At 45.8% G+C, this 27,407-nt stretch overlaps 1 protein-coding gene across 2 annotated transcripts in view; it reads left to right on the plus strand.

The window, feature by feature from the left end:
- The window catches only part of SLC37A1 (solute carrier family 37 member 1), a 260,315-nt gene that overhangs the window by 49,695 nt on the left and 183,213 nt on the right, over nucleotides 1-27,407 (plus strand). For both annotated transcript variants that reach the window (XM_030203782.1, XM_030203783.1), the window contains exon 3: nucleotides 4,771-4,852. In XM_030203782.1, coding sequence (XP_030059642.1) covers nucleotides 4,771-4,852 — 82 coding nt within the window. The remainder of the gene's footprint in view (nucleotides 1-4,770; nucleotides 4,853-27,407) is intronic.

Genomic DNA, 27,407 nt, shown 5'->3' on the forward strand with positions numbered 1-27,407 from the left:
AAAGTGTGTATCATTAAACAAATAAGAGGAAAATCTCCACTGATTCCAGAGAAGCCGCAATGAGCCTAAGTCCATATCCACCCAAATTAAGGAATGATCAAAAACTTCCATGGGACCAATCTCAGCATGTATAATCTGTGGGAAAAGAGTGGCATCCATGAGAATGTAGTCAAGACGGGACCCGGTGCCATGAGCACGAGAAAGATGAGTATAGTCTTGGACATCAGGATTTAAGAGACGCCAAGGATCCACTAAATATCACACTTTATATAAATAAGGCAGGCCCCTTCCTCTACCCACTGCCATACCAGCCAGAGAGGAGGAATGGTCTCGTTGGCCATCCATAACCTGAATAAAATCTCCCAGGATAATCCAAGGGGCTGTGGAGTGCTGAATACCCAACCGCACCACATGCTGAAAAAAAGCAGGATCATAAACATTAGGCCCATATATATTAAGTAGGAAAACCTCTTGACCTATAATGTTCAAGTGAAGTAGAAGATATCTCCCATTCCACTACAAATTTTTATTAATAAGAATAGCTACACCCCCCCTTTCTCCCCTGAGCTGAAGAAAAGAAACACTCTCCCACCTATCACTGGCGTAACTTCAGATTCTCAGTGTTCAACAACTTAGTTTCTTGAAGGCACGCAAGAGAGACTTTATTACGTAACACAGATAATATTTTAGTATGTTTCATGGGGGAAGTGATGTCAGACACATTCCAGGAAATTGTAGGGTTAGTTAGGGTCCCCATTCCATGTCTCAGTGTGAATCACTAAAGCTGAAACAGAAAACTCCTGAGTGCCCAGCCTTCACACAGAAGTCCTTTGTCCCATGCAGTCCCCAAGGAGAAATGAAACAATCCTTTATTTAGCACAATTAACATCCAGATCCGCATTGCCAACCACCTAACAACCCCCCTCCCTCCCTACCCCCCTACCTAACCAACTAGACTTGACCCATCGCATAACTGTGCAAAGGGTCAAAAGATCATGTGTATATGCATTGGAGGGTTTTCCTTCTGAATTCAAGAGAGAGAGAGAGAAAAAAAAATGTTTCTTTGTTTTTTTGTTTTTTTAAATGAATATTTGACACAAAGAAACAACTTTCATGCCAAAACATCCAGTGCCTCCCCCCAACCCCAGATATGCACCTAAATGCGGAAAAAAAGCCACATTAGTGGGTCAGAAAAGGGGGGGAACACTTGCACTCACCACCGCACACACCTGCAACATCTGTGATAATGGCTGCTATTTAACACAAAGAAATAATGTACATTCGAAAACTTCCAATGCATACCCTCCAGCCCCAGATGAGCATCTGAAAATAGGAGTGTGCTACATTAGCAGGGGGAAATAAATAATTGATTGAGTCCATAGCGTCTATAATAGAAAACGATAATTAACACAAAAGAATAAAAGTTATTAAAAAATGGCTAGCAAGGCTATAGTACACGTGGAGGGGCATTTTCGAAAGGGACATCCTTGCAAAACGTCCCGATCCAGGTGCGGGGAAACCCATATTTTTGAAACAAGATGAAAGTCCATCTTTCGTTTCGAAAATACCGTCAGGGACATCCAAATCCTTAAATTTGGTTGTCCTTAGAGATGGACGTCCCTGGACATGGTCGTTTCTGATTTTCAGCGATTTTTGAAACCAAAGACGTCCATGTCAGAAATGACCAAATGCAAGCTATTTGGTTGTGGGAGGAGCCAGCATTTGTAGTGCACTGGTCCCCCTGACAGCCAGTACATCAACCAGGCACCCTAGGGGGCACTGCAGTGGACTTCATAAATTGCTCCCAGGCACATAGCTCCCTTACCTTGTGTGCTGAGCCCCCCCCCCCAAACCCCACTACTCCCAACTGTACACCACTACCATAGCCCTTACGGGTGAAGGGAGCACCTAGATGTGGGTGTGGTGGGTTTTGGAGAGCTCGCTGTTTCCTCCACAAACGTAACAGGTGGGGGGTGGGATGGTGCTGGGTCCGCCTGTCTGAAGTGCACTCACCCACTAAAACTGCTCCATGGACCTGCATACTGCTGTCATGGACCTGAGGCTGGCACAAAATATTTTTACAGATGTTTTTTGAGGGTGGGAGGGGGTTAGTGACCACTGGGGGAGTAACAGGAGGTCATCCCCGATTCTCTCCGGTGGTCATCTGGTCATTTCGGGCACCTTTTTGTGCCTTAGTCGTAATAAAATGTCCACGTGCTCATCAGGGACATCCTTCTTTTTTGATTATGGATCAAGGATGTCCAAGTGTTAGGCACGCCGAAGTCCCGCCTTCGCTACGCCTCAACACGCCCCCTTGAACTTTGGCTGTCCCTGTGACGGAGTGCAGTTGGGGACTTCCAAAATCGGCTTTCGATTATACTGATTTGGACGTTTCTGTGAGAAGGACGTCCATCTTCCGATTTATGTCGAAAGATGGGCGTCCTTCTCTTTCGAAAATGAGCCCATTTAATGTCTCTCAGAAAGGACCCTCAGGACATGCTCTCTGCGATGCCGCCTGTTCTTCTCATCACTACTGGTCGCTGTACATGGCCATGATTGTCATGAGTCTGCAGTGTTCAACCAGTCAGATACTCCTTCCGGAGAATCATAAGAATGCCAGCGACCATTTCAGAGAATTCTCAAAGTCGCTGAGTATTGCAACTGAAATTTATAATTCTTTTCCACCAGCCTTTCACAAATAGGAGAAAACAGCTGCGTCGGCTCTGCTGCTTCCCTGCTTTCTCTGCCCCGGAACAGGAAGTAACCTGTTCTGGTGCAGAAAGAGCAGGGAACCAGCGAGCCAACACCCCCCCCAGTGGCGTGCACCCGGGGCGGACCGCCCCACCACCCCCCCTTCCTAAGCCACTGAGCACCGGATGAAAATTTGTCAACAAATTTGAAATATCACAGTGACTAAGGGGTCCTTTGACTAAACTGCGGTAAGCACCAATGCATTAAAATTCACCACCATGGGGCACACTCGGGCATCCTGCGGTAGACTATGCATGTGCTAAAAAACAATTTACTTTTTAGTGCTGGTGCTGTATTTGGGGGTGGAGAGTGGGCACAGCTATGCTAATTGGTGGACATTGCTGCATGCTAACTGATTAGTGCAGTGTTAGCACGTGAGTCCTTATCACCTACAAAATAGGTGTCGATAAATGCTCATTCAGTAATAGCCATGTACTAAAGGAAAAATTAGCATGTGACTATTATTGCAGTAATAGGAAATTCAGCCATTTACCGGCAGCACTAAAAGTGGCCTTTGCGTGCAGGAAAGACCCGCACTGGGGATAGCATAGGACACATTTTGGCGCTGCTTAGAAATAGGGCCGCTAAATCAATAGCTGACTTGACTTTCTGTTTTTGGATTTTGATGATAGTTTCATTCCTCCCCAGGATTAGGAGGTAGCAGGTTTTTCTAGTCTGCTGTCTAATGCTGCTTGTAGGCTTAGGTACAGGCTCTGGTACATAATTGGGGATAATGTGTTTGAGCTCAAAAAGGGAAAGAAGATGGCTGCTGTTACTGTGGTAGCCCCTGCCAGCCACAGATTGGTAATGTCAGGGATCATCTTATCTGTCTGACAAGAGTCACTGACATAACTGGAATGCTGTTTGTGGTGGTGAGGTTGACAAATTTGAAGAGAAAAGATGAGAAGATATGGACTCTTTTTTTTTTTTTTTTTCTATTATTAAAATAAAATTCCACTTCATTACATTTCAGTGGAGCTTTATGCATCTCCCCCCACCCCCCGATTTTCTTTCATACACCATAAAATAACTTTCAAAATAGTCTTAACAATTTGCCAGTTATGACTGTCATTGTTCAGGGATGTCAACAACTACTCATCAATCCAGGTGCTGTGAGTGATACTGTTGTATAGCTCTGAGTTTTAGACAGCCCAGTCTTGGGCATCTGGTTCAGAAATGGAGCTGAGATGTTCTGTATGGAAGTGCTACCCATGGGCTATCTGGTAATGTGCATATAAGCTAAGTGATATGCAGCTGTAAGACAGTAGAATATTGTAAAGAATGAAGTACAGTGGCATTCTGTGATCTATGGATATATGAACTTATCATATGAACCCCGAAACACTAAGCTATTGTGGAGCTTATTTTGAGCCAGATTATGGTGCGCCGGGCCCGTGCCTTATAGTCTGATATTCTTGGGCTGGCTGGGTGGTGTTACTGAGGCTTTTTTTCTCCACTACGAAGCACAGTGAAGTGGGTGTGAGACTGTGGTTTGAGTTTCGAATGTGCATATACCACCTGGTAATCAGCCCATGGCGGTCAGCAGTTTTAAAACTGCTGGCTGAATCTAACTCGGGTGTTCAATTCTGGAGCCAGATCTGTGCATCTTTATTGAAGTATATGGGTCAGTAGCTGAAGTTGTATTCAGGGCTGACACCCATATAGCTAAATGGGGACTGCCTTTTGTGTGGTTCTATGTACCCACTTAGCTATGGGGGCACCGGCACTTAATATGGATTGTTCCTGCATAACTACTGGTTCGTCCCTTACTTAACCCACGGACTGCTCCGCACTAACCACATAGTGCCATTTCAGTCAGAGGGGAAGTTCAGTGGCATTGTGTGGTTAACTGCTGCTGAATTTCCAGGGACAGCCTGCTGAGCGAGGTTTCAGCAGGAAGCAGCCTTTCCTGTCCACTTTAAACCCTGTTAAATATTGATCCCATGGTTATTTAATTTTCATGTAAGCCTTGCTGTAGATTTATTTATTCATGGCTTGATATACTGCTTTAACTGACAGGTACCGAGCTTTCATCCTGGTTCTGACTTTCCTGCTCTACACCACCTTCCACCTGTCTCGGAAACCTATCAGCATAGTAAAGGTAAGGTGTTTGTAGAGTCTACTCTGTAAATAATACATTTGTTGATTCAAAGAAAGTATATTCTGAAATAGAAAATCTGAGTTAAAGAGTACAGTGGTTCTGAAACCTGATCCTGGAGGCACCCCAGCCAGTCAGGTTTTAAGGATATCCACAATGAATATTCATGAGAGAGATTTGCATGCTGTGGAGGCAGTGCATGCATATATCTCTCATGAATGTTCATTGTGGATATCCTAGAAACCCTGCCTGGCTGGAGTGCCTCCAGGAACAGGTTTGGGAACCACTGGGTTAGTGCCTTCACACTAAATTGTTAAACAAATAGTGGTTACTGTTTGTACTCTACCCTTTTTGTTCTTTGCTTTCTAAGAGAGAGAACAGAGAAATACATGCACATTAAGATAAAGGAAAGGAAGAAATGCAGAGCAATTCATTCTCAGATTAAAGAAATGTTATTGATTTGTCAGTTTATATATGTGTTGCAAAAATAATTTATAAAGAGCTTGATTTGCCAAGATCTTTTCCCTTAGGTACAGAATTTTATTTATTGTATTTGTACCCCACATTTTCCCACCTTTTTGCAGGCTCAATGTGGCTTACAGAGTATGGAAATGAGAACGTTATTACATGATTTAAGAAAACAGTCGATCATAAGCTGGGGTGAGAGAGGAATTTATATAGAAAGTGTTAGGTAAGGTCATGTGAGAGGTGTTTTGGTGTACTTGGGTGGTTTAAGGAATGATTTGTTTCATTGAGGGTGACTTTTGTAGGCTCTGTTGAAGAGATGTGTTTTCAAAGCTTTGCGAAAGCTGGTTAGATTGGTCATGGTTTTTAGGGACATGGGTAGTGCGTTCCACAACTGTGTACTTTTGTACGCAAAGGTAGTAGCATAAGCCTGTTTGTATTTCATTCCTTTACAGCTGGTTGAAATTCAGGTTGAGGAATTTGTGGGCCGATCTTTTGGCATTCCTGGGCGATAAGTCCACTAGGTTTAACATATAGAGTGAGGCCTCTGCGTGAATGATTTTGTGTACAGTCGTGCAGATCTTGAACTCGATTCGTTCCTTGAGCGGGAGCCAGTGCAGTTTCTCTCTGAGGGGCTTCGCACTTTCGTATTTAGGTGTTCCAAAAATGAGTCTGGCTGCGGTGTTCTGGGCTGTTTGGAGTTTTTTGATGGTCTGTTCTTTGCAACCTGAGTACATAGCGTTACAGTAGGCCAAGTGGCTTATTACCAATGACTGTACTAGGGTGCGGAAGATGTTCCTTGGGAAAAAAGGTTTTATTCTTTTGAGTTTCCACATCGATTGGAACATTTTTTTCGTCGTATTCTTCGCGTGGGTGTCGAGAGTGAGGTTTCGATCAATAGTGACTCCTAGGATTTTCAGATTTTCTGAGATAGGAAGTGTGCAGTAGGGTTTGGTTATTGTGGGGTAGTTGTTTGTATTGTATTGGGAGGTGAGAACTAGACACTGAGTTTTTTCTGCGTTGAGTTTTAACTTGAATGAGTCCGCCCAAGAGTGCATGGTCTGGAAGCTCTGGTTGATCTCGTTGGTTATTTCATTTAAGTCACTTTTGAACGGGAATTGGATCGTAACATCATCGGCATATATGTAAGGGTTGAGGTTTTGATTGGCTAGGAGTTTGGCTAATGGTATCATCATTAGGTTGAAGATAGTTGGTGAGAGGGGGGGGATCCTTGAGGAACTCCGCATTCTGGTTTCCAGGGTGGCGATCTGTCCGTGCTCGTTATTACTTGGTAGGATCTGGTGGTGAGGAATCCTTCAAACCATTTGAGAACTGGGCCTCCGATTCCGAAGTACTCTAGTAGGTGTAATAGTATTTCATGATTCACCATGTCGAAGGCACTAGACATGTCGAATTGTAGTATGAGTATGTTCTTGCCGGTTGCGATCGTTTTTTTGAATGTGTTCATTGCCGACACTAGTACAGTTTCAGTACTATGATCTGATCGAAATCCTGATTGAGACTCATGTAGAATTGGTGACTCAGGTCCAAGGTGTTTCAAAAATGAAACAATTAAAAAGCAGAAAACAGAATAAACAAAGACAATTATACCATTCTGATGATGTTGAGAATTCTCTGATCATACTGGGGTAAATTTTCAAGTGTAATTGGTATTTCTCCGAGGACAAGCAGGCCTATAATTCTCACAGATGGGTGAAGCGGGACCGTGTTTCTGGTCCGGAGCTTGTAACAATCTTAAAAATAGGTTTTTGAGTGTGAGATGAGCTCCACCGCACATATACAAGTGCCTTCCCACTCGCCTTGAGAGCACGGGACAGGCATATTTCTTCTTTCCGTAGTGAGGAGAGAAGAATGCTTTTGTTATCCATTTCTCACAGATAGCCTGAATTTTTTTTTTTTAATACCTTTTTCAGGGTTTACCTTATTTCATTCCTTCCCCGTATATATTTTTTACATTATTTTTGCTTTTTTTTCTAAGTTTTCTTTATTTTATCACACCTTATGAGGATAATTAGCACTATTTTCTTGGTTATTATTTTCCGTAAATGGAATTCTCTTCCACTAATTATTCGAATTGAACAAAATTATTTTAAGTTTTGTAAGATGTTGAAAACGTTTGTTTGGGCTTAATTTTCTTACTGATATTGTTCTGATTGTTATTGCTTTATTTCATTTTTATTTCCATTAATGTATACCGCATTGAACCTTAGCATTGGGAAAACAGCGGTCAGGAAGTATTGCATTGGTATTGTTGGTACTGATCCTTGAAGTACTTACTATTCACCTTTCTTTCCTCCAAACCAGAGGTGTAACTATGGGTGGGCCAAGGCCCACACAGTCTTTTGTGACCCTCCAATCGGTGCTGGTCTGGCTGCAGATGCAGCTGCACAGCCTTTCATTTGCAGCTGTGCCTGAAGTCCAGCAACAGCAAACAGCCACCACTCATGAGAGCTCCCCTAGGAATCGACCCGGTGCCTGTTTCTTTTTTAACTGTAAATTTTATTGAAAGGTTTGAATAGATTAACAACACTTAACCGTTAGTGTAATGTTCGAATACAAACAATATAAGACAGAGGTCCCCCTCCAGATCTAATACAGAAGCTCACTAGCTAGAACCCCACCCTCCATCCCCATTTTATCCCTAACATCGATCCCCTCTTCCCCCAATAGTACTTCCCCCCCATCAGTCCCAAACCCTCCTTCCTGAATACCCTCCCCACCCTTTTTATTATTTATTTATTTATTTATAGTTCGTTTCTACCCCACATTTTCCCACAAATGCAAATTACTCTAATGATTATAACATTCACACTGCATCTAATATATGATCCAGATGTGACCATTCTGTCACTTCTGGGTCAAATCGCCCTAGTCTACGGTCTGTCAGTTTCTCTAATTCGGCCACCAGTTTGACTTTTGTTAACCAATTATGTTTGGTGGGTCCAGTCCTCGACTTCCAGTGAGAGGCAATAATTGCTGCCGCCAGACAAAGGCGCTTTATACGTCGCTGCCATTTTAGTCCTCTTCCGTTTCCCCATCCCAGAAGACATCACTTAGGTTCACAGGGAAACTCAGAGTCCAGAATTATTGTGAGATTACGAGCCACTTCCAACCCAAATTTTTTAAGGGGTGCACATAACCAGCAAACATGAAAAAAGGTGCCAATGGCCTTTCCACATCTCCAGCACTGATCGCTGGAATCAGGATACACAATCTTCACCCAATCCGGTGTATAATACCATCTACTTAATACCTTGTATGCATTTTCTTTTATCAGAACACATATAGATGCTTTTTTCACCTCCAGGCATATTGCATTCCACTCTGCCATGCTTAACTCGCATTCCAAATCTTGTTCCCATGCAAGCATATTTAACAGCATCATCTCCCCTTATATAACGATATAAAAGGGATATAGCCCTCCCCATCCTGCCTATAGAGACCCACAGACTCTCCAAGTGCTCAGTCTCGTCTGGATCAGTTTTCAACCATCCTTGCTTAAGGATGGAATGTTTAATTTGTGAATAAGCATAGAAATCTGATGCAGGCAAGGCATGGGACTCCAGTAATTCCCCAAAAGTCCTTATTTCCCCCAATTCCATTAGGTCCCGAAATCTAACAAGACCTTGATGAGCCCAGACTGCAAAGACTGCTCCCTGCCGGCCGGCTGGGAAGCTAGGTTCCTGTGTAATCTGCGCATAGGTTGACAGAATTCGGGTCCCGCGCAACTTGTATTCCTTGTCATCAACAGCAGATTAATCCATTAACTGATGGGTTGTATCTGCCTACCAGCAGGTGGAGATAGAGTTATACTGAAGGCAGAGGGGGTTGGGCATCCTGGAACACCATGTGCTTTCAGTGTTCTCTATCTCCCAGGCATTGTTGCTAAGTGGGCGGTTTTACCGCCCAATTGGGCAGGTTTTCGCCAGTGGCGGCGGGAGTAATGCGGTTTTTTGGGCGGTTTTCCCGTCGCCGCTGTGCGAGTTCGGCGTTTTTTTCCGGGGCTTCTATTGGTCCAATTCGGTCCAATAGAAGCTTTTCCGGGGCTTCTATTGGTCCAAATTGGACCAATAGAAGCCTTTTAGGGGGTGGGGCTAGTGACGTGGGAGGCGGGGTTAGCGACGCGGGGGGTGGGGTTCGGTGACGCGGGAGACGGGGATTGGCTACGGGTGTTTTTTGGGCGGGTTTACGGCTCATTTTGGGCTGGGAATATTTTTCCCAGCTGGCAACCCTGCTCCCAGGAGGTGTGGACGTCACTCCTCAGCTCCTGGATTTCTGCCTGGGGTGGTTCCTGTGCTTTGCCAGTAGAGCAGGGGGTGTTGTGGCTGGTGGTGCCCACTTTAAAGGCATACTTGGTTTTCCCTGTCTCTGCCTTACCCCATTCCCCCTCCTCCCGGAGTTCCTCTGTGGCTGCCTGCCTCTAACTTTCCTCACAGTAAAAAAAAAAAAAAACAGAGAGATGCTTTCTCCTGAGCTCCTGGTTCGGTGCAGCTTCACCGCAGCTCGTTTGACTCTGTCTCCTGAGGTGAGAGTGGTGCCTAGCTCCTCCGGGGAGGTTCCCGCTGACAGTGCTCTGTGCGGGGTAAGTTTTGGCGTGAAGGCACCATTTTGTTTTCTGTATTTGATGGCTGCTGAAGGAGATAAGTGCTGCTCCCACTGTGGGAAACGCAGATCAGCAGTGGGGCTTTGCAGCACATGCTGCCTAGATGCTAATGCTGGCACAAGCATGGTGGGCGGTGATTCTTCCCGCCCGCCGGAGTTGGGAGGTGCCGCGTGACACGTACCTCGCGGTTGCGGAGGGGTCTGAGTGCAGGGGGACACCTCGTTTCGATGTTTCTAGAGGAGCTTTTGCCTCCTCTTCCCCCAATGTGGGGGCGAATGTACAGGGTGAGTTTTTCTCTCCTGAATTTGTGCTGCTGATGCATAAGGCTTTTATGTTAAAAAGAGCACTGCCTGAGGCTCCTGACAATTCCTGTCGGTCTGGGTTGCCTCCGGTTCTTGATAGCCCAGCGTCTGCTGGAGACTTTATTTCTTCCCTTGAGCTTTTGGCTGATGCTAAGCATAGACGAGTGATTACCCCGTCTGAGGGGGACTCTTCACTCTGTTCTCCCCCGTGGTCTAGTTTCGGGGAGTCTGAGGGGTCTGGCAGGCCTTCAAGGACTGATGATCCAGATGAGGGTGGCTGCTTGCCATAGGAGTTGGATGACCCTAAAGCGGTTCGGATTTTCCACCGCGACAAGCTGCCAGCTCTCATTTCTGATGCCTTACAGGCCCTTTGTATTGAAGATCCTGACGAGGGCGCTGCCTCTTCTATTAATCCTCGGATGGCTAGCACTAAGAAGCCTTCTCGGGCTTTTCTCATGCATGCTTCCATCCAAGAGCTTATTTCAGCTCAATGGTCTGACCCTGAGGGTCCCTTGAAGGTGGCCAGGGCTATGTGTCACCTTTATCCCCTGAGGGAAAGTTAGTTGACCCTCTTTGGGTGCTTTAGTCACGGCTGTGACTAAAAAGACTACTCTCCTGGTGGAGGGAGGGATCGCTTTGAAAGATATGCAGGCGGCTGGAATCTGCGCTGAAGCGGTCCTTTGATATCTCGGGCCTTTCCTTATGGGCGGCTGTTTGCAGTTCCTATGCAGCCCGGGCCTGCCTTTCCCTCACTGAGGTCGGCCCGCGCATGGAGTCTGCCCTGTCTTTTTTTTGGCTGATGCCCTTTATGATCTGGTCAGAGCTTCGGCTAAGCAGATGTCTGTGGCGGTTGCTGCCCGCCACCTTCTTTGACTCCGGGATTGGGCGGCTGACATGGCCTCTAAACAAAGGCTGGTGAGGTTACTCTTTCGGGGCCTTCTTTTATTTGGTAAGGATTTGGAGAAGATTGTTAAGGACCTAGGGGACTCTAAGTGCCAACGGTTGCCTGAGGATAGGCCGAGGCCTTCTTCCAAAAGTCCTTCTTTTCCCTCCTCTTCCATGCCACTTTTTCGCGAAGCTCGCAGGTATCACCCGGGGCGCTCTGTGGGGTTTGGTCAACGTACCCGTTTCCAGCAGAGGAACTCCTTTCGTTTGGACAAACGAGCGGCGGCGTCCGGGCAACGTCCAGGAGTTCAGGGGCGTCCTCCACAATGATGGGGCACTGGTCCACTCGTCGGTTCCCGCAGTAGGAGGTCATCTCTCCCTCTTTTTCGAGGAGTGGACCAAGATTACTTCGGATCAGTGGGTCCTAGACCTGATCAGAGAAGGTTACCGGCTAGAATTTGCCGTCCCAGTAGGAGATGCGTTTTTGAAGTCCCGATGCGGCACTGCCGTCAAGCGGGCAGCAGTATACGAGACCTTGCAGGTGTTGCTGAAGCTCGGAACGGTGGTTCTGGTTCTTCCCGCAGAACGCGGCTGCGGTCGCTACTCCATCTATTTTGTGGTGCCTCGAAAAGGTGGGTCATTCAGACCTATCCTCGACTTACACAGAGTCAACGAGGCCTTAGGAGTACGACACTTCTGCATGGAAACCCTGTGCTCTGTCATTGCGGCGGTACATCCAGGAGAGTTTCTCACGTCTCTGGACATCAAAGAAGCGTACTTGCATATTCCCACCTGGCATATTCACATCAGCGGTTTCTCCGGTTTGTGGTATTGAGCCAGCATTTCCAGTTTCGCACCTTGCCTTTCAGGTTGGCGACTGCCCCTCGGATTTTTTCCAAGGTCATGGTGGTAGTGGCTGCCTTTCTCAAGCGAGAGGGTATCAGAGTTCACTCTTATCTCGATGACTGGATCATCAGAGCGGATTCGGCAGATGAGTCGACTTGCCACAGCCAGAGTTGTTACAATTCTTCAGACTCTGGGCTGGGTAGTCAATATGCCCAAAAGTTATATGACCCCCTCTCAGTCTCTCGAGTATTTGGGGGTCCGGTTTGACACGGCTTCGGGGTTCGTTTTTCTTCCCGACAGTAGGCGGCTGAAGCTTCAGAATCGGGTCCGCCTGTTCCTGCGGATGCCTCGCCCTCGAGCTTGGGACTTTGTTCAGCTCCTGGGATCGATGACGGCCACCATAGAGGTGATTCCCTGGGCGAGAACTCACATGAGACCGCTGCAGCTTGCTCTGCTTCAGCAATGATCTCCGATTTCCAAGGAATTCCTACGCAGACTACGGTGGCTTCCTGCGGCCCAGCACAGTATGGATTGGTGACTTTCCAACAGCAGGCTGCGGCAGGGGATGCCACTGGCTCTTCCTTTTTAGTGTCTGGTGATAACGGATGCCAGCCTTTCGGGCTGGGAAGCTCATTGCTGGGGACGCTATGCTCAGGGTCTGTGGAACTTGCAGAAGCGGGATGGTCCATCAATCGCTTGGAACTGAGAACGATATTTCAGGCTCTTCTGGCCTTCCACAGGACGCTGAAGGGTTGTCCTGTCCGAGTTCTGTTAGACAACACAACAGCAGTGGTCTATATCAATCGCCAGGGCGGCTCTCAGTGCAGGGCCCTGGCTGCGGAGGCGTCTCAGATCTGCGACTGGTCCGAGCGCCACCTAGAGCTGCTGTCCGCGGCTCACATAGCAGGTCAGAGCAACGTGCAAGCGGAGGTTTCGGGCGGGAACGTAAGGGGAGATGAGGGTAGAGAGGTAATGAGGGGCTGCAGACTGAGTGCATTTGTAGGTAAGAAGGAGAAGCTTGAACTGTATGCGGTATCTGATCGGAAGCCAGAGAAGTGACCTGAGGAGAGGGGTGATATGAGTATATCGGTTCAGGTGGAATATAAGACGTGCAGCAGAGTTCTGAACGGATTGAAGGGGGGATAGGTGATTAAGTGGGAGGCCAGTGAGGAGTTGGTTGCAGTAGTCAAGGCGAGAGGTAATGAGAGCGTGGATGAAAGTTCGGGTGGTGTGCTCAGAGAGGAAAGGGCGAATTTTGCTGATGTTAAAGAGGAAGAAGCAACAGGTCTTGGCTGTCTGCTGGATATGCACAGAGAAGGAGAGGGAGGAGTCGAAGATTACTCCGAGGTTGCGGGCAGATGAGACGGGGAGGATGAGGGTGTTATCAACTGAGATCGAGAGTGGAGGAAGAGGAGAAGTGGGTTTTGGTGGAAAGACGATAAGCTCGGTCTTGGCCATGTTCAGTTTCAGGTGGCGGGTGGACATCCATGCAGCAATGTCGGATAAGCAGGCCGATACCTTGGCCTGGGTCTCCACGGTGATGTCAGGTGTGGAGAGATACAGCTGGGTGTCATCAGCATAAAGATAATACTGGAAACCATAAGATGAGATCAATGAGCCCAGGGAAGAGGTGTAGATTGAAAAAAGAAGGGGTCCAAGGACAGATACCTGGGGAACTCCAACAGAGAGCGAGATGGGGTGGAGGAAGATCCATGAGAGTGTACTCTGAAGGTGCGGTGGGAGAGATAGGAGGAGAACCAGGAGAGGACAGAGCCCTGGAACCCAAATGAGGACAGTGTGGCAAGAAGTAAATCATGATTGACCATGTCAAAAGCAGCGGGTAGATCGAGGAGGATGAGGATGGAGTAGTAGCCTCTGGATTTGGCAAGGAACAGGTCATTACAGACTTTAGAGAGTGCTGTTTCTGTCGAGTGTAGAGGGCGAAAACTGGATTGAAGCGGATCGAGGATGGCCTGAGAGGAGAGAAAATCAAGGCAGCGGCTGTGAATGGCGCGCTCAAGTATTTTAGAGAGGAAGGGTAGGAGGGAGATGGGGCGGTAGTTGGAGGGACAGGTAGGGTCAAGAGATGGTTTTTTGAGGAGAGGTGTGACTACGACGTGCTTGAAGGTGTCAGGGACAGTTGCAGTGGAGAGAGAGAGGTTGAGGATATGACAGATGGAGGGGGTGACAGTATGAGAGATGGTGTTAAGTAAGTTGGTGGGGATGGGATCAGAGGAACAAGTTGTGCATTTCGAGGAGGAAAGAAGGCGGGCGGTTTCCTCCTCGGTGATATCAGGAAAGGAGGAGAAAGAGTTGGTTGGTTGGTTGAGGGAGAGGGTTGAAGGGTGAAGGGGATGAGGTGGCTTGGTAGTGAATTCAAGGTTGATCTTTTGCACCTTATCGTGGAAGTAGTCAGCCAGTGATTGAGGAGAGAGTGAGGGGTGGGTGGGAGTGGAGGGCATTTTGAGGAGGGAGTTAAGGGTGGCGAAGAGACGACGAGTTTTGGAGCTGAGAGAATTGGTCAATTGGGTGTAGTAGTCCTGTTTGGCAAGGAATAGGGAGGACTGGAAGGAGGACAGCATGAATTTGTAATGAAGGAAATCTGAATAGCTGCGAGATTTCCTCCAGAGGCGTTCAGCAGATCGGGCGCAGGAGCGAAGGTAACGGATGCAAGGGGTCAACCAGGGCTGGGGATTAGTACACCTTGTGGGACGGAAGATGGATGGTGCGAGGGTGTCCAGAGCAGAGGAGAGAGTGGCATTGTAAGCGGAGACAGCCTCATCGACAAACTCGGAGGACATGATGGAGGGGAGGAGATTAGAAATACTAGAGGATAAGGTGGGAGGGTCAATAGCCTGGAGATTCCTGGAAGTAGTGGTTAATGTTGGGCGGGGCTGGGGGGGGTGAAGAAGTGTGAAGGTGATCAGGTGATGATCAGAAAGAGGAAGAGCTGAGGCGTGGAAATTGGAGGGTGAGCCGGAAATGGAGAGGACGACTTCAAGACAATGGCCATTTTGGTGAGTAGGGGTGGTGGAGCACAGCTGGAGGTTGAAGGAAGATGTTAGAGTGAGGAACTGAGAAGCGTGAGAGTCGGATGGGTCATCAGCGTGTATGTTAAAGTCTCCGAGAATATCCAAGATGGCCGCAAGCTGTTATGTTGCTGCGACTCACGCTCCTAAAAAAAAAAAGAAATGCCGAAACGAAGAGGGAGACTAGCGGGTAGGGCTTCCCCGCTAACTCCCTCATTACCTGGTCCGATGGATCGATATTTGAGATCGCAGGGAAAACTTGGATCAGAGAATTATGAAGCTTGAAACGGTACAACCTATTATGATGAAAGATTTGATGAGTCTTAGAGATAAAATGGAAACCTTTGATAATTACACTAAAAATCATAACCTAAGATTTGTCAACTTTCCTAGACTTCAAAATGTTGCTCCTATGGATATGTTGAAACGCTATATGCGTGAAAATTTACTAATTCCTGAACAGAACTTACCACCAATGACTATGGTTTACTATATCCCTGGGAAAGGAACCTCTCAACCTGAAGCTCCGATAAATGTCTCTCTCTTGCTTGAGACTTCTGATACCGAATTAGCAACTGCAGCTACATTGGTGGCTACAGTTGCACTATTACCAGACAAGAATTGGATCTTTCGTCTGTTTTTCCGAAATAAAGATAAACCCTTTTTGGGTTTAAAAGTTTTACTTTTTCCTGATGTCTCCAAGGAGACACGACGACGAAGGAAACAATTCCTGCTCCTTAGGCCTGAAGTTTTACACTTGGGGGGTACCTTCTTTTTAAGATACCCCTGCAAGTGTATAATAAGGTTTAAGGAAAAAAAATATGTATTTACAGAGCCGTCTCATGTATCTTCACTCATAACCTCAGTGAAAATGGATAAGCGTTAATTACAAGTGTTTGCTCTACTTAACAGTATTTGTATAATTTCTTTTTTCTGATTAACCTTTAGATAATTTGTCTCTAGTATTTTCCTGAAATCTTGGATCACATGTATGGACTTGAGTATAGTTTTCCTGTTAATATGAAGCTTAACCTTCACCTTTTTTTTTCCTGTGTGTTTTATTATTTTTACATACTTTTCCTGAACAAGAGGATTGTCTTGTAAAATATTGGATAATATTAATAATACATAAATTAAAAAAAAAAAAGTCTCTGAGAATGAGGGATGGAGATGAGGGATCAAGAAAAACAGAAAGCCAGGCATCGAAGTCAGTGAGGAAGGAAGAGAGAGATTTATCAGGGGGGCGGTAAATGACTGCAATTCTGAGTGGCAGCGGGTAGAATAGACGGATGGAGTGAACTTCAAAGGATGAGAAGCAGTGAGATTGCGGTAGGAGGAGGGGTTGAAAACTACAGGCGGGTGAGAGTAGTAACCCGACACCTCCTCCGCGGCCGACTGGGCGGGGAGTGTGGGAGAAAAGATAACCTCCATGGCATAGGGCCGTGACTGAGGCCGAGTCATTGGGGGTGAGCCAGGTTTCAGTTAGGGCGAGCAGATGAAGGGAGCGGGAGATGAGCTTGTGGGTGAAGGAAAGTTTGTTGCACATGGAGCGGGCATTCTACAGGGCGCACGAGAAGGGGAGGGAAGAAGGGGGAAAGCAGGGAACAGAAATGAGATTGGAGATATCTCGGAAGTGTTTGCATAGATAAGACGAGGGCATGTGTGGGGGGCCTGGATTGGGATTGATGTCTCTGGCGGATAGTAGGAGAAGGAGCAAGAGAGAGCGGAGGAGGGTGGGGGAGGTAGGGCGACGAAGGCGACGAAGACGGGATGAGCTTAGTAGGAATGTGGATGGGCTAATGGCAGGAAGGAAGTGTTGAAGGTTGAGAGCTAGGAGAGATGGTGAGGTGGTGGAATACAGACAGAACAATTAAGGGTAAGGGAATAAAGAGGTGAGGATAAAGGACAGGACAAGTGAGTTAGGAGTCAAAAGCAGTGGTTCAGTTGTAGCTGAAAGCAAGTTATATTCAGGTACAGTACGTGGAGGAGCATTTTCGATAGTGCGTCTAAATCAGACTATGGACATTTTGTACTAAACATACCAAATCTGACTAGGAAATATACCTATTTAAAAAGAAAAATGTCTGTCTTTTTTTTTTCTTCGAAAATACCATTTCGAACAAGACTTTGTGTGTTTACCTTTTTTGGCTGTTTTAGAAAATAAACTGCACAAGTTAAAAACATGAAATCTAGCATTTAGGATGTAGGAGGGCCAGTATTTTAGTAGACTGGTCCCACAGACATATCACCCTAGAGGCTACTGCTTTGGGCTTCATATAAATGCTCCCAGGTACAAATATCACCATTAACCCATTATCATGTATTCTGAGCCCTCCTAAACTCTCCCAAAACCCACTGCCCCCAACTACACACCACTACAATAGCCCTTATGGGTGAAGGGGGCACCTATATGTGGGTACAGGAGGGTTTGGGTGAGTTTTGGGATGGCTGACACTTTTCACCACAAATGTAATGGGTAGAGGGAGGTATAGGCCTGGGTCCACCTGTCTAGAGTGCACTGCACGACCACTCTGCTACTCCAGGGACCTGCATGCTGCTCTGATAGACCTGTTATAGAGGCTGGTGAGTAATTTTTCTATCCATATTTTTGGGGGTTGGGAGGGGTCAAGGACCATTGGGGGCAAAATAGTGGAAACTATTAAAAAGAATAAAATTACAGAACATACAGACAAACATGCTTTAATGGGACAGAGTCAGCATGGGTTCAGCCAAAGGAAGTCTTGCCTCACCACTTTGCTTAATTTCTTTGAAAGTGTTAATAAACATGTGGATAAAGGTGGGCCGGTTGATGTAGTGTATCGAGATTTTCAGAAAGCTTTTAATAAAGTTCTTTATGAGAGACTCCTGGAAAAATTAAAGAGTCATGGGATAGGAGGCAAGGTTCTGGTGTGGATTAGGAATTGGTTATTGGACAGAAAACAGAGGGTAGGATTAAATGGTCATTTCTCTCAATGGAAGAGGGTGAACAGTGGAGTACCGTATGGATCAGTACTGGGGCCGATGCTATTTAGTGTATTTATAAATGATATGGAAATTGGAATGATGAGTGAGGTGATTAAATTTGCAGATGACACAAAACTATTCAAGGTTATTAAAACACGTGCAGACTGTGAAATATTGAAGGAAGACCATAGGAAATTGGAAGACTCGGCATCCAAATGGCAGATGACATTTATTATGGACAAATGGAAGATGATGCACATTGGAAAGATTAATCTGAATCATAGTTACCTGATGCTAGGGTTCACCTTGGGGATCAGCACTCAATAAAAATATTTAGGTGCCATTGTTGATAATACGCTGAACTCTTCTGCTCAATCTGCAGCAGTGGCCAAAAAAGCAAACAGGATTCTAGGAATTATTAGGAAAGGGATGGTGAATAAGACCAAAAATACTATAATGTCTCTGTATCGCTCCATGGTGTTACCGCACCTTCAGTACTGTGTTCAGTTGTGGTCACCATATCTCAAAAAAGATATAGCGGAAATAGAAAAGGTTCAAATAAGAGTGACCAAAATGATAAAGGGGGGTGGAACTCTTTTTTCATATGAGGAAAGGTTAAAGAGGTTAGGGCTCTTCAGCTTGGAAACGAGATGGATGAGTGGAGATATTATTGGGGTCTTCAAAATCCTGAGTGATGTAGAACGAGTAGAAGTAAATCCATTTTTTTACTCGTTCCAAAAGTGCAAAGACTAGGGGCAGTCAAGGAAATTACATGGAAATACTTTTAAAACAAATAGGAGGAAATTATTTGTTTCACTCAATGAATAGTTAAGCTCTGTAACTCTTTGCCAGAGGATGTGGTAACAGTGGTTAGTGTATATTTATTTTTGTTACATTTGTACCCCGCACTTTTTCCCACTCATGGCAGGCTCAATGCGGCAGGCAATGGAGGGTTAAGTGACTTGCCCAGAGTCACAAGGAGCTGCCTGTGCCGGGAGTCGAACTCAGTTCCTCAGTTCCCCAGGACCAAAGTCCACCACCCTAACCACCCTAACCACTAGGCCACTCCTTTAAAAAAGGTTTGGATAAGTTCCTGGAGGAAAAGTCCATAGTCTACTATTGACAGACATGGGGAAGCAACTGCTTGCCCTGGGATTTGTAGCATGGAATATTGCTGCTCAGTGGCGTACCAAAGGCGGGGCGGTGGGGGTGGTCCGCCCTGGGTGTCAGCGGGTGGGGGGGGTGCTCCGCTGGCACCCCAGTCCCCCCCTGCCTACCAGCTCTGTCGCCAGATGACCCTCTTCACCTGCCACCCGGCACCTGACCCAGCCTTTAAAAAAATCTATGACGCGGCGGCACAGCGCCTCGAGTCTGCTCTGCGTGTAAAGGAAGAAAAATTGCCTCGTCGGCCGCAGTGGCGCAGCCAGAAGGCAATTTTTGGGTGGGCCAACAGGTTGGATGGATAGGCACTAGAGAAACACCTGCCACCTGATATGCCCTGCCCACGCCCCTACTCCTACCACACACCTACCCCACTCCCAATAACTTCAATGGGAGTAGCAGTGCTGGCCTCAGTGGCTGCAGGCCACATTGAGAGCTGGGGGAAATATAAGAGGGTGCACTCTTCATCCTCCACTGAGCCACGGTCCGCCAACACACATATGCTTCCCCCAAATGTACCCTAAATATTACAGTGGGGCCCTAAAATATCAATACAACTATGAAGAAAACTGAACAAGCCAAAGTACTATAGAATACTACATAGAAAATTGATGCTAACAGAATACTTTGGTCACACACACAGAACACAAATGCCATATACAGAATAAGTTACCACAAACCATAAACAAATTAAATCAAAATCCCAAGAGCCCAGACCTTGCATTTAGCACAGCACAGAGAAATACAAAGAGATACATTTTCTCCTATACTGTGCAAAATATGATAGCACATGCAAGAGACAGGAACTGGGTTTGCCCCCCTAGCCAGAGAGAACCCCAGGCCAGCTGGAAGCTGAAGAAGGTGCATCCTGTTAGTGTTAGTAAGCTTTGGGGTCCCCTCCTAAATATCTGCCTTGGGCCCCAGCCATATTCTAACACCAGCTCTGGCAGGATGTACATTTCAAATCTGACATATTCTAATCACAACATAGAAAAATAAAATTCTTTTTTCTACCTTTAGTTGTCTGCTCATTTTATTTTTCAAAGTCATGTTGGTCCCAGGCTCTGGTTTCTACATCCTTGTGTCTTCTCTTAACTCACTCAGCAAGGTCTCCTGTCCATTTGATATTTCTACTCTCCATGTCCACTATCCATCTTCTTCCATCTCTGTACCTCTATCTTCCTCCATGTTTAGTATCTCCCTTACTCTGTGTTCCTATATTTCTCTGTCCAGCTTCTCCCCTCTCTTTGTCCCCAGTGCCATTATATCTCTACCCTCTCTGACCCTACCCCATCCAGCTTCTCTCCCTCTCACTCCCTCTCCTTTCCAGCACCTGGTTTGGTTGCTTGATTCCCTGCCTGCCCACCCTCCTTTCCTTCCTCCCTCACGCTGTAGGTTTAGTATTTGTTCCCTTTTCCTTCATCTCCTGTGGTCTGGTATCTCTGTTTCCCTTCCCTCCCTCTTTGTGCTGTACCAGCAGTTCTCTCCCTTCCCTCCAGTTTTCCTTCCCCTTCTCCCACGTCCAGCAACTCTCTCCCTTCCATCCAGATCCCCTCCTCCTCTTCCTCCCACATCCAACTGCTCTTTCTCTCCAGCCCCCGCTTCCTCCTCCCACATCCAGCAGCTCTCTCCCTTCCATCCAGTCCCCTCCTCCTCTTCCTTCCATGTCCAGCAGCTCTCTCCCTTCCCTCCAGTCCCTTCTTCCTCCTTTGTCCAGCAGATCTCCAGCCCCTTCCTCCTCTCCCTCCTGTCCAGCAGCTCTCTCTCTTCCATCTAGTCCCCTCCTCCTTGTCCAGCAGCTCTGCCCCTTCCCTCCAGTCCCTTCTTCCTCTTCCTCCCTTGTCCAGCAGATCTCCAGCCCTTTCCTACTCTCCCTCCCATGTCCAGCAACTCTGTCCCTTCTTCCTCTTCCTCCCTTGTCCAGTAGATCTCCAGCCCCTTCCTACTCTCCCTCCCATGTCCAGAAGCTCTCCAGCCCCTTCCTCCTCTCCCTCCCATCATGTCCAGCAGCTCTCAGCCACTTTCCCTCCAGGCTCGCCCACCCAACATCCTTTGCTGCTGTTGCTGCCTTTTCCCGCGGTTCCAGGTATGGCCATCCAGGAGGCAGCGTTCAGCGTTGCCTAACTGCTCTGAAATAATTCTTCTTCTCCCAGGCTCCGCTGCATCGTTTTTTCGCCCGTCGCCCCTCTGTATGCACTTCCTGTTTACGTAGGGCCAGATGGACATGGGAGGGGGGAGCAGAGCTGCCTGTGAGAATGGCAGCGCTGTGCGACGGGCGAAAAAACCGATGCAGCGAAGCCTGGGAGAAGAAGAATTATTTCAGAGCAGTTAGGCAACGCTGAACGCTGCCTCCTGGATTGCCGTACCCGGAGCCGCGGGAAAAGGCAGTGACAGCAGCAAAGGATGTTGGGTGGGCGGGCGGGCCTGGAGGGAAAGTGGCTGGGCCTGGACCCATCCAGGCCCGCCCGTGGCTACGCTCCTGGTCGGCCGGCCTTCCCTCACTGTGTCCCGCCCTTTGATGTAACTTCCTATTTCCGTGAGGGTGGGACACAGAGGGAAGGCCGGCCGGCCTGCCTGCAGCTTCTCCAGACCCTTCCATTGGTTCCACTTCCTGTTTCTGGCAGGGCAAAAGATGTAAGAGGGAACTTCTCTGGGGTGCCTGCAGGCAGCATTTATGAATCACTGCCTGCCAGTGTTGGTGATATTTAGAAATAAACAAGATTGGAGGTACACCGAGGTGAAAGGGGGGACTTACTGGATCGTGAAAAGGAGAGATGCCAGACTGTGAGCAGGAGGATGGGCAGAGGGTTGCTGGACTACAGACAGGAGAGAGTGGGAGAGATTGTTACCCCCTAAAATTGTGCTACCCTATGCAGCTGCCTAGTTTGCCTGTTCCTAGTGCCTAACCTTTCTCCATTGGGAAAAGTGACCATGTAGTTGTATTTTGTGCATACGTTAACTGGTTCTCAGTCCTCAATAGAACATGATATCCTGTCCCACAAATTTCCTGAGGACCTGTCTGTGTATAGTATTTATAAGACGTGCAGACCTGTGAAAATTGTACAGTTTAGATGTCACTGTTTAAAATGGTAAAAAGCAATAAAATAAAATTAAAATTTCCTGAGGAGTTTCTCAAAAGGGGCTTTGTCACATGCCTTCTGAAAATCTAGGTACAATATGGGAGTAATACTTAGTCATCTACACCAAAATTCTATAAATGGCACCCAACATTTGGCTCATGATTGGGTGTGCAGTTATAGCATAAGGTCAGTTACGCATATAACATAATTAATTGGTGGTAAATAATTGGTGTTAACAAAAGCTAGTTGGTGCTAATTTCACATTATGTGCATAACAGACTTACGCCCCTATTCTATAAACAATGTGCCTAACTTCTCTCGCATGCAAGTGCAAAGGGTGTATCTCAACTGATGCAGTTCCTAGATCACTATGATATGCTACACAGTTCGCAATCTGCGTTCTGTTCCAAACAGACGATTGTAGGATCTTTGCTAGATAAAATTATAGGGGAGTGGGTGAGAAAGTTTTGCTAATGCAACTTGACCTCAGCATTTGATCTCCTATATCCTTCACTGGATGGAATTGGGATATCTGGAACTGTTTAAATTGGTTACGTGAATTTTTAGGTAGCAGAAGAGAAGGTCAAGAAGTACAACGAACAAAGATAACACAAAAAAATATAAAAAGGCCTTCAGGACTGGAACAATCAAGAGATCTTTAATAAAAGGACACAACATGGACCGTGTTTCAGCATATAAATGCCTACATGAGGGGTCTAACAAAGGAAACATAAAAATACATTATAAAAATAAATCAAATAATGTATATATCCTATCTAATAAAACGCACCTCCAACGTTCTGAAGCTGACTGCATGGCTGTCTGGCTGAGGCATTCGTGCGCTGCTCTGTTGTAAGGCTACTGAACGTCACGTAGTTCCGGGAACGTCAGCCGCAGCACTGACCTACTGCACGAGGCCCCGCCCCTGCCGCCCTCGCCGCAACACCACGCCCCCCAGGTCGCCGCCATCAGGCGTGCAGGCTTGGCCCTTCTCTTTCTGTTAGCTCTGGTCCTGCCATCATTTCCTCTTTCCGCAATGAGGGCGGGACCAGAGCTAACACAGAGAGAAGGACCGAGGCTGCACGTCTTTAAATGCTGCTTTCCTGTGAAGATGATTTTTAAAACTTGGAGCGAGGGCGGCTGGAACTGGGAGGGAGAGAGGAAGGGAGGGACGACGACCCTAGAACTGGGAGGGAGGGAGGGGGACCCTGAAACTCGGAGGGAGGGGGAGGGAGCGGGGAGGGGTGGGAGGGGCGCGGTGACCCTGGAACTTGGAGGGAGGGAGGGACGCGACCCTGGAACTTGGAGGGAGGGGGGGGGGGGGGTGCGACCGACCCTGGAACTTGGAGGGAGGAAGGGGGGGTGACCCTGGAACTTGGAGGGAGGAAAGGAGGGGTGACCCTGCAACCCGGAGGGAGGGGGGCGACCCTGCAACCCGGAGGGAGGAAGGGGGGATGACCCTGCAACTTGGAGGGAGGAAGGGGGGCGACCCTGCAACTTGGAGGGATGACCCTGGAACTCGGAGGGAGGGAGGAGGGGTGACCCTGGAACTCGGAGGGAGGAAGGGGGGGTGACCCTGGAAATCAGAGGGAGGAAGGGGGGGCCACCCTGGAACTCGGACAGAGGAAGGGGGGCGACCCTGGAACTCGGAGGGGGGGCACCCTGCAACTCAGAGGGGGGGGCGACCCTGCAACTCGGAGGGAGGGAGGGGGACGACCCTGGAACTTGGAGGGAGGGGGGCCCATGACACACATTCTCATTCTCACACACACACTCGCACCCAGTCTCACTCTCTCTGTCACACACACACACTCGCACATTGACTCTCTCTCTCTCACACAGTCTGTCTCACACACACTCTCTCAAACATACACACTCTGAGGACAACCTTGCTAATGCCCGTTTCATTTGCGTCAGAAACGGGCCTGTTTTACTAGTTAATAAAATAATAAGCTACTGTCCATATTAAAAATGTATTACATAAAAACATATGATGAGCTGATGGAATTAAAGAGTAAAGAATATACATTAAAAATGGAAAGTTATATCTAAAAAGTAAAAAATCACATAAATATCATGAATACTTGTACTCAGTACTGTGTTCCAAAGAGAGTGCGCAGAACTAATGCACTGTGTCAAAAAAATGAGTTGTGTTACAAAATAAGAAGCTATATATGCTGCATAAATAAAGATAATAATTCATACAGAGTAAAATGTGCAAATGAATACATAACAGAACCAATGTGAGTTTCATAAGTTCATCATAAGTGACATCAAAAGAGCATCAAAATTAAAGATAAAATCTGCCTGTCTTACCAATTGGAGTTGGTATTGCTCATATGAATCACAAATATAATTTATCTTCATATAAGAAAGCTAAAAACAATGTGAACAGATATGTTATTGAGGGTGAGGAATTAAAACAGTAACTAAACATTAACAAAAAAAAAAATTAATGCTTAAATGTAAACCATCATAATGTAAATGAATTTAATGAACATGCAGAGGCTAAAACCATTACTAAATTGAATTACCTCAATCTAAAAGCTTAGACAGACTTTAAAAAACACTTAGAAAAACAGGATGTCTCTAAATAAATAAAACAAAAGATGGGAAGACTTATACCCCCCTGTTTCCTAAGCTGCACAACAGTGCTGAAACAGCCCATTCAAAGTGAATGGGCTGTGTCGGGATTAGCACACGGCAGCTGCTAGCATGGCTTAGTAAACAGGGGGATAGTGTAGTTCCATATAACTAAATCTGTATTTCACAAAGAAACAGTCTAGTCAGAAATGGTTTTGTTAAAAATGTCAATAAATTTTGTAACAAACAGGCTATGCTTCCTCAGGTAAGCAACATGTGAAAACACAAAAGCTTATATGCAAACAGCTGTATCTTGTGAAATGAAACCCCTCTTACCAAGAGAGAGCCTCAGGGTACAAGAGTGTAACTTGGCTTCTGTAGTCAGTGCTGCATTTGTAAACATGAACCGCCCGAGAATAAAACTAGTGTAAACCGATTCAGCTTACCATAAAGTCCAGTCAGGCATAGCTTAGAAACACGTTTTGGAGCACCGTGTCTGTGTTCATTAGTGAATACCACTAAAAAGAACAAATTGTGTAAAAAAGCAGCTGATATAATGTTCCCTATGGGCTGCTCCACTGGTGGATGATGTCACCAAAAAATGCGCAGGAAAAATGGTGAAACAAAAAACTAATGTGATTGCCGGCAGGCTGACTTGAAAATAACTGTTAAGATGGCATTCAGGCAGATTTTTTTAAAAGACAACTTTAAACAATGTAAAAATAATTCAGCAAAATTCAATATACAGCAAGTTCAACTTCACACTAAATCAAAGCAGCAATTGAATTGAAACAATATAATACTGAACTTGAACTTTAAAATAAGAATTAACCATTCTCCGTTAATATGGACTTGACTACAAAATTCAGAAATGTCTTGTATTACGTGCATTCAAATGTCCAGAGACTTAAGTGATAATAAAAATAGGACATAATTGTCTCTCCAAAAACTTAATACATGCACAAAGAATATCTTAGATTATAAAAGTAATCCAACATAACCCACATGAAGTCTTTAATGTGTAGTTAAAATTAAAATACCTACCCTATATGAACATTGATAGTCTTGTCACAAAGAAAATGAACAGAAAAATAACAAAAGACCTTTATAAAAATGTATATATACATACATACACACACTTTGGAAGATACGATCAATTCCTGCTGATATTTTTGTATATAATAACAAAGATTATGCTTATAGTTTTATAGGAACACAGATAAATCTAATTCTGCATTCAGACCTGCAGGGGAGATGGTATTTAACTCACAGATATATGGCTGTTCTTGTCTCAGTAAAATATTGTTAATGTTGCCTCCATGCCATGATAATTGGACTTTCTTCAACACTAGAAACTTGAGATCAGAAAAACTGTGTGAATAATCAATACAATGCTGTACCAAAGGGACTGCTATGCTGCCTCTCTTGATATTGCTTCTGTGCTTAGTCATTCTTGTTTTAACCTTTCTGATAGTTTTGCCCACATAGATCACATGGACAGAGGATTTGAGTCTTAGATTGCAAACAGTGTCTGGCTTAGGTCGATCTACGTACATTGGCAACAGACTTTCCCTATCAGCATCCCTAGCCTTCTCTATACTTTTGATAAAGTATAAAGGGAACCCTCTATCTCTAAACATTTTGGCCATAGACATCACCTGTTTATTGAACTCGATGTGGTCACTTCACAGTCTTCTTAAAGGAATTGAGAGTAGGGGAGGTTTTCTTTCAAATTACGGTTGTGGAAGCTCTCAAAATATAGAAAGTGATTCCTGTTCATAGATTTTCTGTAAACAGTTGTAGTAAATCCAGATGTACTCTTCTTGATCACAATATCAAGAAAAGGGATCTGAGCGTCATCATAATGCATAGTAAATCACAAATTCTCATCAAGTGAGTTTAACCAGGAATAAAATTCATGTAATTTGTCAATATTTCCTCTCTACATCAGCACATCACCTATATATCTCCTTCAGAATCTGAGCTCTTCTTGGTACAGATGAGATTCTAGTAATTAATATTTTAAAAAAGCCACATAGCAATGTTAGGGGCCATTGTGGCTCCCATTGCTGTGCCTTTTGTTTGCTTGTAAAATCTGCCTTGGAAGCAGAAAATCTTTTCGTTAAGTGCTAATGAAGCTAACTGTATAATAATAAATACAATAGGAACTCTAATATTGTCAGAGCTATCATTCAGAACATCTGTTAATATTCTTAGAGCCTGTTCTTCAGGTAAGTTGGTATACAGTGCTTCCAAATTGAAGCTAACCAGAATGATGTCTGTTAAATTTCCATGAAATTCATTTAACAAATTAATGACAAGAGAGGAGTCACGAATATAGGATTTTACCAGAGGAATGAAAGGCCTCAAGAATGTATTAACAAAAAAACTGAAATCGGTTCAAGTAGAGAACCTATAGCAGACTCTATAGGTTGTCCTGGGGGATCTCTGAGGGATTTGTGGATCTTTGTTAACATGTATATTGTTTGTGTTACTGGATGGTCTGTTAAAAGGAAGTCCTTTGATATCAAAAAAACAGAATCGTAACCAAAATTGACCCAAAAATTGATCCACAAATCCCTCATCCAGTACACAGTAAAAAGTCTCATCAGATAACTG

Source organism: Microcaecilia unicolor, chromosome 5, assembly GCF_901765095.1.
Source record: "Microcaecilia unicolor chromosome 5, aMicUni1.1, whole genome shotgun sequence".
In the NCBI taxonomy this organism is placed as follows: Eukaryota; Metazoa; Chordata; class Amphibia; order Gymnophiona; family Siphonopidae; genus Microcaecilia; species Microcaecilia unicolor.